Source organism: Vombatus ursinus, unplaced genomic scaffold, assembly GCF_900497805.2.
Source record: "Vombatus ursinus unplaced genomic scaffold, bare-nosed wombat genome assembly UNPS02005459.1, whole genome shotgun sequence".
Lineage (NCBI taxonomy): Eukaryota > Metazoa > Chordata > Mammalia > Diprotodontia > Vombatidae > Vombatus > Vombatus ursinus.
Window position 1 is genome coordinate 14,898,242 of NW_020945237.1, and position 16,645 is coordinate 14,914,886.

The window sequence follows — 16,645 nt, forward strand, 5'->3', positions numbered from 1 at the left end:
AGATAGATAGATAGATAGATAGATAGATAGATAGATAGATAGATAGAGGGCACAGGGTAAGTTGAAGATGAAGGGGTCACATCTGGAGAATAAAATTAAGGGGTGAAAGAGGAGTATACTAGGAAAAGGAGAAAGGGAGAGGTAGAACAGGGTAAATTATCTCACAAAAAAAAAAAAACCAGAAAAGAAAAGGTTCTTACCATGGAGGGGAAATGGGGGAAGGTGAGAGGGAATAAGTGAATCTTATTCTCATAGGATTTGACTTAAGGAGGGAATAACATACACACTCAACTGGGTATGGAAATCTGTCTTACCCTACAGGAAAATAGAAGGGAGAGAGGACAAGAGAGTAGGGGGATGATAGGGAGGAGGGCAGATTGGGAAAGGGGGTAGTCAGAAGCAAGTACTTCTGAAGAGGGACAGGGTCAAAAGAAAGAATAGAATAAATGGGGGAGAGCAGGATAGGATTAAGGGAAATAGAGTTAGTTTTTTACAGCATGTCTACTATGGAAGTATTTTGCATAACTGCACATGTATAACCTATATTGAGTTCCTTGCCTTTTCAATGAGGGTGGGTGGGGAGGGAGGGAGGGAGAAAATTTGGAACCCAAAGTTTTAAAAACACATGTTTAAAAAAAATGTTTTCACATGCAACTGGGAAATAAGAAATATAGGAAATGGGGTACAGAAATCTATCCTGCCCTACAGGAAAATAGAAGGGGAAGGGGATAAGAGAAGGGGGGGAGAGATAGAAGGGAAGGCAGACTAAGGGAAGGGGTGTTCAGAAGGCATGCCATCTTGGGGTGGGGGGAGGGGTGAGATGGGGTGAAAATTTGGAACTCAAAATCTTGTGGAAGCACATGTTGAAAACTAAAAAAAAAAAGAAAAGTAATACAAACGCAGTACCTTTCAGCAAATGAAAACTGAATGTAGACACTGCCTTGTAAAGTAATAGCATTCACTGTTGAAGTTTAAGGTTTTCATTTTAAATAGAAAATTTTTCATTTAAACATTCTAAAGTTTCAGGATCATATCATTGTTTCCCAGACCATATTATATGTGCAGACAGGTAAAATGTCTAAATTTTCTTCTGTAGGTTGTCACACCATCCTCAGTCTCAGGCAAGTAGCTCAGAGGCTTCAGAGGAAAAAAGGAGTGAGTTAGGAGGGGCAGTATGGAAGGAAGAGACAGGTTTTAAAAGTTTATACAATATAGGACAAAACAACATTTATTAAGTACCTTTGGTATGCAATATACCATTATACCTGTTGGGAGAGATATAAAGTTTAGATGAGACAACCCCTGCCCTCATCAAGTTTACAAACTGCAGATGGTTCAAGAGCTCTACAGAACTAGCATTTGTCAACTGAAAACCAATCTAGTGCTTTAATTAGTCTTTTTTTGATGGAAGGAAGGGAAGGAGGAAGGAGAAAGAAAAGAAATGAAGGAGGGAAAAAGGAAAGGAGAGAAAGATAAAGGGGGAGGGAAGGAGAGAAAGAAAGAATAGAAAAAAGAAAGAAAAAGGGGAGAAAGAGAGGAGATAGGAAGGAGAAAGCGAGAAAAAAGAATCATTCACTAAGCACTGCTAATACAAATACTGTCCCTGCCTTCAAGAAGCTTACAATCTAATGGAGGAAAATAACCCATATGGGGCATGCAATCCAGGAAGGAGTGTTTTGATCTGAGAAGTCATAAAGACGGTAAGTGGAGACATGAGACAATTGAATGACATGCCTTTTCTAGGAATGGTAATGTTGCTTTGATCTCTTTTCCCAGAAGAAGAGCTCCAGGCACATGGCTACATGTATATATCCCAGCCAGAGGATGGTTGGGATACTGGCAGGCACATGGCTATACATATATATCCCAGCCAGAGGATGGTTGGGATACTGGCAGGTGGCTAGCTAGATATGGTGAACTCTTATCAATCAGGAGAGCACCAACCCAGGACAAGAGCTGTTTCGAAGCCATCCCAGAGGCAATGAGGTTGTCTGCATGTACCAACAGCTCTTAGTTAGTCATGCCTCCTATATCCCACTTTCTCTAAGTAACCAGCTTCACAAGGCACAGCAATCCCAGGATGCATAGTGAGGGATGTTTGGGGAAGACTGCAAACTATGCATCTGTGTATATGGCTGGGAATGGTCCATGGAGAATTCTGGAAAGGAAATGAGGGAGTATCTGGTGCAGTACCTGGCATACAGGAGGTATTTAATAAATGCTTGCTGGCTGGTTTGACTGATCAGATGACCTCTAAGATTCCTTTTCTAGCTATATTCTTCTGTGACTTATTTTTTTTTATTATTTTCCCATTCTTTCATTATAATACTGTAGCTATCTATATTAAAAACCCAAATGTAAGACAGTGAAATCTAATGACTTTGGTACTTCCACAAGTCCATCATCTCACTAATGTATGTACTCCCATGTGGAACATAACCCACCTATACTTTCTTATCCTGTGCATTTCTTCTTTTTTTTTTCGTGCCCTCCCATAAATCTTGCATGGCTGATGTCACACTGTGTCCCCTCACTCACTTTATGTTCCAGCCACATTGGCCTAACCTACTGTTTGCCCAGATTGTCCCCTGTGCTTGGAACACTGTCCCTTGTTACCTCTAACTCACAGAATTCTTCTTTCCTTCAAAGCACTGCTCAGGTACATCCTCCTTAGCCCTTGGTTCTCCATTTCTCCATTTCCCATTCTGTTCCTCTCAGATGTCACTCTATATTTACTTCACATACATTTTGTATATAGTAGAATGTAAGCCACTTGAGGGTAGAAACTGGTTTGTTATCTTTGCACAATTTCTTGCAACTAGTAGGCACTCAATAAATGCTTGACTTGAATTGATTGAAACCCTAGAAATCTTCCTCTCCTCTTCATCCCAGTGCCTCCCTCAGGCTATCCATTTTGTTAGCATTTGTTAGAATGACGGTCTCTACTTCATTCTCTGATCATCAATTTCTTTGAGAATCACAGGATGGAGGAGAAAACTAGGGCGTAGCAAATAGACCTCTGAACCTGAACTCAGGAAGAGCTGTGTTCAAAATACAGCTTAGTATTTTGACTAACTAACTGACTAATTTTGACTTAACTAACCCTTAGTAGTTGTGTGATCAATTCACTTGACTGCTCTCTGCCTCAATTTCTTCCTTGGTAAAATGAGGATAATAATACTAGTACCTCCCTTAGTGAACTATTGTGTGGCTCAAATGAGATACAATGTAAAGTGCTTTACAAACCTAAAGCAGTTACATGTTAATGATTACTATTATGAGATCATAGATACAAACCTGAAAGGAAACTCAGAAGTCTAGTCTAATACTCTCATTTTATAGATGAGGAAAGGGAAGCTCAGAGAGGTTAAGTAATTTTCCCCAGGTCACATAGGTATAAGGTAGTACAGCCAGAATCTGACCTCCCCTCCTCACTTCCCCCCACTCTCCACCTCCAATCTAGCCTCCATCTACTGCACCACATGCATTTCGTTTTTATAACATCCCTGGTAATATGCTGCAGCTTGCTTACACCCACCAGGAGAGCCCTCTGTGCTTTTTGGTTCCAGTCTGATATTTTAGAGATTGTGGTGGACTTATAGCATCCTCAGGATGAGATCGATGCTTAAAAGATGGCTAGGCAGGTTAACTTTAATACAGACTTTTAAGAAGTCCTACCTGACACCTGTTAAATACAATCTACAACCCACATATACAAAAATATTCATAGCAGCTCTTTTTGTGGTGGTAAAGAATTGGAAATTGAGAGGATGCCCATCAATTGGGGAACGGCTGAACAAGTTATGGTATTTGAATGTAATGGAATACTATTGTGCTATAAGAAATGATGAACAGGCTGACTTCAGAAAAACCTGGAAAAACTTGTATGGTCTGATGCTGAGTGAAGTGAGCAGAACCAAGAGAACATTGTATGCAATAACAACTACATTGTGCGATGACTAATATTGATAAACTAAACCCTTCCCAGCAATACAAGGATCTAAGACATCTCCAGAGGCCTCATGATGGAAAATGCTATCCACATCCAAAGAAAGAACTATGGAAGTTGAATTGCTATTTTTTCATCTCTTCCATGGAGTTCTGTTTCCTCTTTCTGATGGTTCTTCCTATTGGTTCTAATTTTTACTTACAACATCACTAATGTGAAAATATGTTTAATAGGAATATATATGTATAGCCTATATCAGATTGTGCGCCATCTTGGGAAGGGTGGTGGGGAGAAAGGGGGAGAAAAAATTTAAACTCAAAAGCATATGGAAGTGATTGTTGATAAATCAAAATAAATTAATAAAAATTTTAAAAAATGAATAAATACAACCTACAGATTCAAAATGGCATACACAATGCTCTTCTGCAGTTCTTTGTGCAAGGAAATGTTCTTACTTGTTGATATTTGTCAAGCTCGTAATGATAAGAAAGAAGATTTTTTTAAAAGATGGATAGCTAAGGTTATCGAGAATGTTTTGGAATTTCCCAGAGGAAAGACCCTCTCCTTCAACTCAAATCTCATTACATTTGCTAATTTGCCAAATATTAAACTTGAAAAATCAGATCCATACATTAATCCCAAAGAATACTCTTATTGTGCATACTGAATCTCAGTAAACTGAGAAGGATAATCTTAGATTAAAATGGAATTAACTAGTTAATCAGGCAGAAAACTTAACACCTTCACTATCCTAAATTGCTGTAAGGTGGTGGTGGTGGTAGTTGCTGTTGCTTTAAGGCAGTATTTGAATATGCTAATGACACTGCATATAAAACATGATCAAACACACTGAGGGGGGAGGGGGGGAGGGGCACTGAGGGAGGCAGGCACCTGCCCTTGAACAGTTTCAGGCTTCCTGGCTCCCAGAATAAAGGAAAGTGGAGTCCTAAGATTTAAGAGAGAGGACCTTAACCTGTAGCCCAAGTATTATGAGGAATACAATATGATCCTTCAATACGATGAAACTATCAACTTTTATCTTAAACAGTTTTGAAAGCAAATGGAGTTAAATCCAGATTAAGAAACTGTCATGGAAAATCCAACCAAGTCCAGAATATCGGGAGAAATAGTAGCTAGAAATTGTTCAAGAAAGAAAAATTCAGAAGTTGGTAGTATAAAATGTACCCTTGTGGATGCTCCTTGGGTGACAAAGTTTCCATGATACAAAACTCTAATCTCTAAAACTGGAACACATAATTGACTATATCATTCCTGCCAAATAATAAGTGTACCTGAGTTAGTAGCAGAAAGTCATAGGGTCATGGATTTAAAGCTGGAAGGAATCTCACAGGTCAACTACTCCATCCCCCTTATTTTACAGACAAGGAAACTGATACACAGAGAGGTGAAGAGGTGTCCGTGACCAAGGAAAAGGTCACCAACTGACTCCTACCTCCTAAATGCCTCTTTGAGTTTTATCATAACTTCAAAACAATTTACACTGGTGCTCTGTACCCCGGTGGCTGGGGATAGACGATGGGAGTTGAGAAGAATTTCCTGCCCCAACCTAAATATAAAGAAACCCTGAGTGACTTCCTTCCTATTCAGAAGAGAAGGCGTGAAGGTCCTCTAGGGCCCCAATCTACCAGCACTAGTGGAAGCTGGTGAGTGGCTCCAGAAGGGGTACCATCTTTATACGAATCATTTCAAATCAATGATATAATGATAAGGTAGCCCTGGAACATTACCCTTATTTATGCTGAACATTTCAGATTGACAATGTACAGCTCTACCTCAGTATCAAAGTGCCAATTCATAAGAATTATAATGAGATGGGAAAAGGTTTTAGAGACCATCTGGTCCAACCCTCTAATTTTATAGGAAACAGAGATTTAGAGAGGTTAAGACCCTCGCCCATTGCCACCCAGATAATAAGACTTGAACCCCAGGTCCTACCACTCCAAATCCAATTCTTTCCACTATTTCAATTCAATTCAGTTGTACAAGTATTTATTAATTTAGCACCTACTATATGTAAATATTTAGCACCTACTATTATATATGTAATGTTGCCATGCTGATAATCACTAATTGCCTTAGAGTTATTGTGCCATAATACATAAATAGACAGAAGGCTATAGACCCAAAGAGATAGAAGAGTATGGGAAGAGGATAAAGCTTTCTTTGACTGAAATTAAGAAGGATCCCACACATTGACTGCTGACAAAAATAAAAACCCAAACCTCTTAGAAGTAACCCACTCAAAAAAAAAAAGAAATAAAGAAAAGTAACCCATTCTATAATATGCTTTAGAAACGGTTTCCTATTTGAGACTGAGGTAATTGACTACCTTATGTTGAAGAAAGCAGGCAAGCTAACATATAACCAATGAATCTGTCACGTTGGGGGGGCTGTGCTGTGAAAGTAGGTTGAAATGACAAAAGAAAATGTTGTAAGGGTGAGCACAAATAGAAGGGTGATGGTCTTCATAGAGCAAAAGGAGCCAGAGAATGAGAATCTACCAATACTGTCCAAGGGAGAAACATATCACATATAACAGAAAGGAGTAGTGCAGGAATATTGTGCTCTATTATAGTGATAGAGATGGGGCTTGGTATCTCACTGGTAAAGGGCGTTCCTGGATGAAGAAACTCCTCTTTACCGAAGCAGACACCTTTTCTGGAACTCAGAGTCTTAGAGAGCTGATCAGATCATTGGGAGAGCAGGTGACTTGTCAAGGAGGCCTCCAGGACATATAAACACATGGCAAGTATATATCAGAGGCTCTTCCTGGCCCTGAGGCCAGCCCTCCATTCATAGTATCATGCTGTCTGGCCTAGATGAAATATTTAGATGCTTCTGGATGAATAGGTCAATAGTGTCCTGGACTTAGGAGCTGAGTTCAAATCCTGCCTCATGTACTTACTTGCTGTGTTACCCTGGACAAGTCACTAATTTCTCTCAGCCTCAGTTTCTTCATTTGGGAATGAGATAATAAAGGGGGATAATAATGTCACCTATCTTATAGGATTGTTGTGAGGATAAGATGAGATAACATATATAAAGTGCTTTGCAAACCTTAAAGTGTAAATGTCAGTTATTAAATATCCCTCATGATCATTTAATTTCTTTGACCTTGTGCCATGTTCAACAAAGAACCTTCTGATTAGAGCCAGCTAGGTGGCACAGGAGATAGAAAGCTAGGCCTAAAGTCAGGATGGACTGAGTTCAAATCCTTCTTGGGTCCCTTACTAGCCATGTGACCCTGGAACCCTGGGCAAGTCATTTAACTTTTGTTTGCCTCAGTTTCCTCATCTGTCAAATGAGGATAATAATAGCACCTACCTCTCAGGGTTGTTATGAGGATTAAATGAGATAATAATTGTTAAAATGCTTAGCACAGTGCCTGGCCCACAGTAAGCACCATATAAATGTTAACTATTATTATCATAATTATAATTACTGATTCAGTTTCCCATGAATCTCTATACAAGAAAAGGGGCAATTTGGATAGCAGACATGCATTTACTGGCAGATGTATCTGCCACTATAAATCAATAAATTGATTAAGTTAATTATCATAGGGTCTGATTGCTGAGGGGTTAATTTTAAGATGGCAGACTTGGAAGTAAAAGACCTGGAATTCAGGTCACCTAACTGAAATGCAGTCCCATTGGAAACACTGCATTACTACAAAACCTACCGAATATGCCCCTCGGATAGAAGCAATGGCATCACACAGCTGCTTATAGAAGCTTTTTCTCATTGTGTCCTCATTCTGCAATTCAAATACAAATGAAATTATCAGTACATCCTAACCACACCCACTAGGATAATTTTCATAATATACAACTGTTATTCACATTATTCCAATCAACTGGAAGCTTCTAATTGAAATCACTTTTCTTCATACTATTCTCTATACCACATCTATTTCTAATACATCTAATTCTCAATTATATATAATCCAAGAAGTCAGGGATTATATGGGTAAACAAAGTCCACAGCTAATTCTGAAATTTCATTCTAGGCAATAGTTTAAACTGCCTTCCCTAAACCTCTTGATAGAGCTGCTGGAAATGTAACAAAGATCCATCTGAATTTCATATCATCTCCTTGCCCCTGTCCTTTGCCGTAGAGGCATCATACACAGTAAAATGTTCAGCAAGGGGAATGGGGGAAGACAGAGGTATAACTCATAAACTGGATAAGCAGCTCCTGAATCGTCAAAAGTTAGATTATATCTGCTTTTTATCATAATTAAAACTGCATTTAAAATAAAATGATCAAGAATCTTATTCCAATTCAAGACAGCAGATAATGTCAAATTCTGGCTGCTCTTTGTTCTAGACAGGACGTTCTTGTGAAGCCACAGTCTTGGAAAATTCCTCAAAAAAGGATAGTCATCAACACTGCTCTCTCTGGCTCTAGCCTAGTCATGGAAGGGCACCCCAAGGCACAGAATGGGGACCTCATATATGCAAATCAACTTGTTAGCTTTATTCGATTTATTCATAATAGCACTAAATAAACACATAACCAACAAGACAACTCATCTAATCAGAATTACACCTTTTCATGAAGAGCTACTATTTCCTCAATAATCATTTGTATTTCTTTATGGAGTTTATTGGATACTTCTTTCAGGCGGTCCTCAAACTGCATCTCCAGGTATATTTTGAGATATTTAAAATCTCGTTGAAGGAGAGTAGTAACCTAAAAAAAAATTAAAATCTGTATTATTCGATTCAGATAGGAACATCTCTAGAAAAGATTTTAAAGTAGACCAACTAGTTATTCACCACACAGTCCTCTCATCCCAGGCTCCTAAGCTGAGAAATCCATTACAATAAAAACAATAATAATTGGCATTTATATAGTCCTCTAAGGTTTCCAAAACACTTAGAAATATTATCTTATTCTATCCTCACAACAAACATGGGTGCTATCATCATGCCTATTTTATAAGTGAGGAGATTGAGGCAAACAGAGGTTAAGTGACCTTCCCTGGGCTAAGAGATATATCCTTCCTTCCCTGTCTTTCATGATGATGTAATCACTGAATCATAAGATTACAGATTAAGACCTGGAAGGAACCTTAGAGGTCATCTAGTTCAACTGTTTCATTTTACAAATAAGGAAACTGAGACCCAGAGAGGTCTCGGTTACAAAGGCAAATAAATGCCAGTAGGATATGAACCCAGGACACGATTGCATAGCACTTCATATTAATATGGTGCTTGGCTATTACAAAGTGATTTACAGATTTTGATCTCATTTAACAATCAACAGTCCTATTACTGAGTGAAAATTAAGTACTGAAAATATTATAACCCTTCCCTCCTTCCATTTTACAGATGACGAGGAAACCCATGTTCAGAGATACTAGACAGGTTACACAACTAGTAAATGGTAAGCCTGAACTCAAAACTGAATCTAATTCCATCTATCAGGCTTTTCCGCTCCCCTTACAACTTCTCCCTTTACTTTGCTGGCATTCCATGCTCCCATGCCAACACAATTAATTCATTTGATAAACGAATATTTACCAATGTCAAAAGGCTAAAGTGATTCTCACTACTCCCCGCCCCCCCCCCCCACACTGCCTTGCTTATTGAAAATTTCATTTGAACAACAGCCTTTAATTTTGCTCTTCCCTTTCTTGGCTATCACAAAGGAATAGTTTTCATGGTATGAATTTCAGGCTACAAAGGCAGGAAAGACTGTCATGGAGGGCCAATGGGAAGATATTTAAAGGCAGATGGGTTCCTGCTGCAGTAATAAAATCACAGTGTGTAGGCAACCAACGACTCCATCTACTTGTAGTGCTTTTTCTGGGGACAAGATGTACTTGGACTTTCTAATACTCCTGGCAAAGCTTTATATACAAAAATAAAGATACCAGTATTCTGTATAGGCTTGGGATGTGTGTGTGTATGTGTGTGCGCGTGTGTGTTTGTGAGAGAGAGAGAGAGGGAGAGGGAGAGAGAGAGAGAAGGAGAGAGAGAGAGAGAGGATTCAGGTCTGATCACATTTCGTATCATCCCTACCTAATTCTCTGTTTACTCTCACTATTACAACTAAAGAGATAACGTAGTCTTTGGCTTAAAAGGCAGAATTGACCCAATAGCCTTCTACAGGGGCTTGCTATAGTGAACAGGAACAACGTTTTTACCTTGTCCTACCTCCCCCATTGAGATGCCAGAAAAAAAAAAAGAGAAAAATAAGTGGGTTAGTTTGGGACCCACTGAAACAGTTTCAGGGATTGAGTCTTAGTGTATTGGCCTATGGGCTTAAAGGTTGGACCTAAAGTGAAGGATCTGAGATGAGTCTCAGCTAAACATGCTTCATGGAATTTTGAAAATAATGGGAAAAGTTGTAGTAATTCTTCTGTAGGGAAAGGGATCACATAGGAGATAGAGCTGAAAGGAACATTAGAGATCATTCAGTCCTTCTTTCATTTTGCAGACGGGGATACTGAGGCCCAGGGAAGTTAAGTGACTCAAGGTCATAAAGTCAGCAAATAGCAGACACAGGATCAGGTCTCTTGACTTCACGTTCAGTGATCTTTCCACTAAGGAGAAATGGAACTCAGATGAGTATGTTTGCTTCTTGTCAGCAACCCTTTTAAGGCTTTTGGTCAACAAGAAAGTAGGAACTTCATTGCTTCAATGGATTCATGATTTCAGCAATGTGTTTTAAAATGACCTTCATAGACTTGCATGAACTGATGCTGAGTGAAATGAACAGAACCAGAACACTGTACACAGTAACAGCAACATTGTGCGATGATCAACTTTGATAGACTTAGTTCTTCTTAGCAATACAATGATCTAAGACAATTCCAAAAGACTCTTGATGGAAAATGCTGTCCACATACAGAGAAAGAACTATGGAGTCTGAATGCAGATCAAAGCATTCTATTTTCACTTTTTAAAAAAAAAATTTTCTTTCTCATGGGTTTTTCCTTTTTGTTCTGATTCTTCTTTCACAACACAACTAATGTGGAAATATGTTTAATATGATTGTACATGTATAACCTATATCAGATTGCATGTCATCTTGGGGAGGAGGGAGAAAAAAATTTGAAACTCAAAATCTTACAAAAGTGAATGTTGAAAACTATCTTTATATATAATTGGAAAAAATAAAATACTATTACATGGGGGGGGAATAAAATAAAATTATTTTTATGGGTTTTAGTTATACACGTGGGTTCCATTTATAAATGTGTTCTTCACTCTTCTCCAAATAACATGTGCAAGTAAGTACTTTGATATAAAGCTAGAGATATATAGGTATATGTTGGACAATGAATTAATCAACAAGAATCTATTAAGCTGTGTAGTAGGCACTGTGTGAAATGCTATTAATATAAGTACAAAGAATGAAACAATTCCTAATCTCAATCTCTTTTAATGAAGAAGGTAAAAAGTACCTATATAATAATAACAAACAAAAAATATAAAGAGAATAAATACAAATAAATCAAAAATAACTAAATATAAGGTAGTTGGAGAGGGAGGGCAAGTCAGTTAACTTCCCTGGGGCTCAGTTTCCTCATCTTTAGAATGAAGGGGACAGAGTATATATGGGCTCTGTGTTCACTTCCAGCTCTTCAACTGTAATCCATAGATGTACACATAGGTGTATGCACATACGGATATATAGATGAATATGCTTCAGTTTCAGTCTTTTTCTCCCTACATATAATTGAGTAAATTTCCACAGATATATGACAAATCCCAGGGAGAAAAACAAGACTGCTACTTCATTGCACAAGTTAACATGTATTAATATTAATGGAAGCTAAGTATATTCACTGATGAAATAACCATCGCTGAGGTGTAATTAATGCTGCCAAGAGCTGCTGAATGTCATTAAAAGGAAAAAATAAAACAGTATAATTCAAGAAACACAAACAAAGTCAACGAAGAATACACAAACTAAGACAAGGATCTGAAAGTATTGAAATAATTTAAAAGAAAGTCAAGATATTACCTTGACTAGTTTTTGTGTTGTGTCACTTAGCTTTCTTATTTCCAAAACTTCAGTGACATCTGTTTGAGTAGCACGATCGGTTTTGAAATAGCCTATTTTTAAATCATCTGAAAGGGTCACCCTGGAGGAAAGACAAACAAGCCATCAATATGGTGACCATTGCTTTATATAAAATGTGGGCTGCTGAAAAGCAGTGTGTGCCTTTTTTTTTTTTTTTTTTGTACGTCAAATCAAATTTTAAATGTACCGGGAAGGGAGATGTTCTCTAACACAAGAGTCCTATGCCAGCGTCTCATCATTGCATGGATGTCACTGATCCTGTGTTCTCAAGGCCTTATCTCCCTGAAGCACAGGCTCTAAAAGGCCAGTCTGTAAAAGTTTGTGTCTTCTACCCCAGGACCATAGTAGGCAAGTAGGAGGAGATTTAAACAGGTTCAAGTCAATTAAACAAACATTCATTTAGTGCCTACTACACGCCAGGCACTATACTAAGCACTCAGGATGCAAAAAAGGCAAGAAATAATCCTTGCCTTCATGGAGCTTATAATCTAATGGGGAAGACAAAATGCAAAACAATATACACAAGGCAAACTATATACAGGATAAATAGGAAATGACAGAGCAATGGCCCTGGGATTTTAGTCGGGACTTAAAGGAGCCAGGGAAGCTAGCAGTTGGAGTGGAGGAGTGAGAACGTTCCGGGCATGAGGGATAGCCAGAGAGAATAACAGGAGCTGAGAGATGGAGTGTCTTGTTCATGGAACAGCCATGAGGCCAGTGTCACTAGATCAAAGAGAATGTGTTGGGGAGAAAGGTGTAAGAAGACTAGAAAGTCAGGAGAGGGCTTGGTTATGAAGGTCTTTGAATGCCAAACAGAGCATTTCATATTTGTTTTTGGAGGCAATAATAAGCCACTTGTGTTTATTGAGTAGGGAGGTGATAAACTCCTTGGCTACAGCAATCTGAGAAACAAATAAATAGGAAATGGTCTTTGATCCATCTCACATCTATCAGACTGGCTAAAATCATGATTAGAAGGGGAAAGTGACAAATGCTGGAGGGTATGTGGAAAAAACTGGGACACTAATACACTGTTAGTGGAACTGCGAACTGATCCAACCATTTGGGAGAGTAATCTAGAATTATGCCCAAAGAGTTATAAAACCATGCATACCTTTTGATCCAGCAATACCACTATTAGGTCTGTTTCCCAAGGTGATTGGGGAAAACCTGTAGCATTTGTGGTGGAAAAGAAGTGGAAATTGAAGGGATGCCCATTGATTGGGGAATGGCTGAATAAGTTGTGGTATATGATTTTGATGGATTACTACTGTGCTGTAAGAATGACAAGCAGGTTGATTTTAGGAAAACATGGAAAGACTTGCATGAAATAATGAAGAGTGAAGCAAGCAGAACCAATAGAATATTGTATACAATAACAGCAATATTGTTTGGAGAATAACCGTGAATGACTAACCTAGTCTGAGTAATATGAATATTCAAATCAACTACAAAGGACTCATGAAGGAAGATGTTATCCACCTCCAGAGAAGGAACTGATACATGGAAGTATGTATTGGGTGGTTTCACAGATTTATCTGTGTCAAATGTTGGCCTTCTCTAGTGCGGGGTTGGGAGGGAAGGAGAGAGACAGATTGGAGCTCAAAATGTAACAAAAAATAAATAAATACATTTTTAAATGGTCCTTGATGCTGTGTGGGCTCTTTTCTGCTTTCACAGTGACGGTTGCAGAGTGGGAGAAGAGTGAGCAGTATGTCCTCGTATAGTTTTAGACTGACTAAAAATATTAATTTAGTTCTTAGTTCTGAAAGGAGAGATTTTCATCATCAAGAGGAATAGGACCATATCCATACTGACATTTCTTGCTATAAATGAGACCCAAAAATGTGAAGACCCTGTAGCCCCAGGGATGGATGGCTGACTGAAAGAGAAATGAATGAGCAGACACAAGAAATTTAGCAAACATGCTTGTTGAAGACATGGAAAAAGTAATTGGGAGGCAAGAAGGTGAGGAAGAATCAGAATCAGAAAGAAATCGTGGTGGGAAACCAACCAAGTTAAAGCATCCCAAAGGTACTTATAAATGAAAGTAACTATATACTTTTTTTTTGGAGCAGGGCATAATTCCAGACAAACAACTATATATGAAATGGACAAGATCTTCCAGTTTCTATAGTAATCTCTACTTAACATCAATGACTCCAGGCCAGGTAGTCTATCCACTGTACCAACTTAGCTGATGGATGGGTCAACTGATGATTTACAGGCAAGAATCCCATGGGATGGGAATGGGTTGCAGTATTCACTCGGAGAGGGAGAATCCATATTGATAAGATCCTGGATCCATGTTCATTAAGGGGGTTTATTAAAGGAGCTCTGAAGTTAGGCATTGATCATAGGCTAGAGACCATAAGATTTAAGGCTGGAATAGATATAATAATATCATCGATTCCAACTTCCTCATTTTACAGTTGAGGATACTAAATCCTTGTGAGCTTAAGTAAATTGCTTACATTCTCACCGTGATTTTTTAGTAGAGAACACATTTGAACTTGGGACTTCTGACTTCCAATTCAGGGTTGCTTGTACTGCAATAAAACCACCCCCCAAATTTATCTATTTTGTAAATTGGGAATCTCCATATTTTAAGTGTTTTGAAACATGGAGCGTGTGAATAGAATTTTTGGGAAATTTGGGAAAGCCTATTAAGGTATATGCATATACAATTAAGACAGGCAAGCTAAGTCTAAAAAACTTTCAGATTACAATAAAAATAATAATAATAGCTAACACTTCGATAGTACCTACTATGTGCCAGGCACTATGCTAAGTGATTCACAAATATTATCTCATTTGATCCTCACAACAAGCCTAAAAGGCATGTGCTATTATTATCCCCATTTAACAGATAAGGAAACTGAGGCAGACAGTGGTTAAGTGGCTTGCCCAGAGTCAAATAGCTAGCAAGTGTCTGAGGTGGGATTTGAACTCAGGTCTTCCTGACTCCCAGGCCCAGTACTCTGTGCACTGAAATGTCACCTTGCTGTCTCTTAAAAACACTCAGAAGGCTCTCCAAATATCTCATCAGCTTTTACCATGATTAAAAATATTGCATATTGGTTCTAATTCTTACTTACAACATCACTAATGTGAAAATATGTTTAATAGGAATGCATATGTATAGCCAATATCAGATTGCTTGCTGTCTTGGGGAGGGAGGTGGGGAGGGAAGGGGAGAAAAATTTAAAATTCAAAAGCTTGTGGAAGTGATTGTTGATAAATCAAAATAAATTAATTTTAAAAATATTGTAAAGATAATATATCTAATAGCAGAGATGGAAAAAATGCCAGCAAATATGGTACTAATGGCAGTTATCTTTTGGTAGTAACAGGAAATAGTAGTAATGAGTAAATCTGCATTCAAATGAAATTTTCTGCTTTTCCAGAGCATGATTTTTTTAGAGCCTTAACCTAATTAATTTTGTATCCTGAGCTTAGGAACCTCTAAGCTTATGTGCATGGCTGAACAAAAATAACTTAGAGCATCATTAACAGAAACTCCAGAGATTAATGATTAAAGAAAAAAACTATTTATTCTAAAAATGATCGACAGTTTGAGGCTATACTCTTTTTTCTGATGACCCCAACCAACCATTGTAATAACAGCAATTATCATCTACCTCTCTATAGCCAGGAAATGCTTTACCCAGATTGTCTAATTTATCTCATTTGATAAAATGCTCTTTACAAAGTGCTCTTGAAGAGGCTTTGAATGATCATCTGGTCCAACACTTCATTTGACAGATGATGAAACTGCGGCCCAAAGAGGAGAAACAATTTATTCTAAAGGACAAAGGAGTAAACAACAAAAGTCCTGAGTCCAAACCCAGTTCTCTTTGCACTATGCCATCTTGGTCTCCTCTATGAAACTGCATTATCACAGTAATACTGTATGGAAAAACAATTGGCAGTCTTACCAACTTGGATCAAGGCAATGACCAACCATGACTCCAAGGAAGTTATGGAAACAAGGTGCAGAAAGAGAGGACAGGCATTTTTGGAAATGGCCACTGTGGAAATTTGTTTTGCCTGACTATTTGTAACAAGGGTCTCTCTCTCTCTCTCTCTCTCTCTCTCTCTCTCTCTCTCTCTCTCTGTCTCTGTCTCTCTCCCTCTCCCTCTCTGTCTCTCTCTCTCTCTCTCTCTCCCCCTCTCTTTCTCTCTCTCTCTCTCCCTCTTTCTCATTCTCCTCTCTCCCTCTCTGTCTATCCCTTCCTTCAGAATAAAAACGTACTTTAAAAACAAAAACAAATGCTATTATCAATATTATATTTTTTAAAAGAAGATTGTGACATGGGAGTCAGAATAAACAAGTGCCTTTCTAATGTTAGAAAAAAATGTGTTTAAAAAAACTTTATGATGCAAACTATCCTTGCACTATATGTGTGTGTGTGAAAATGTGGATGTTTGCTTTTTAGGGTGAATTTATTAGAAAATGTATAAGTAAAAAAAAAGTTTAATTTCTTCCATGACTGATATGGGAAAAATTTCAATGTGAGACGCCAACAGTTATTTTACTTCAATGTAAGCACCCCCCCCCCAAAACCTTAAAAATCAACCTGGAAAAACATTACAATATATCAAAGTTGATAGCTATTAGATCTCATCCTTCTA

At 38.1% G+C, this 16,645-nt stretch overlaps 1 protein-coding gene across 1 annotated transcript in view; it reads right to left on the reverse strand.

Annotated features, from left to right (window-relative positions):
* CUNH10orf67 (chromosome unknown C10orf67 homolog) overlaps positions 1-16,645 on the reverse strand; it is a 111,457-nt gene that overhangs the window by 86,722 nt on the left and 8,090 nt on the right. The window contains exons 2-4 of the mRNA XM_027847864.1: positions 11,951-12,071; positions 8,522-8,665; positions 7,653-7,727 (exon numbers count right to left, since the gene is read on the reverse strand). Coding sequence (XP_027703665.1) covers positions 7,653-7,727; positions 8,522-8,665; positions 11,951-12,071 — 340 coding nt within the window. The remainder of the gene's footprint in view (positions 1-7,652; positions 7,728-8,521; positions 8,666-11,950; positions 12,072-16,645) is intronic.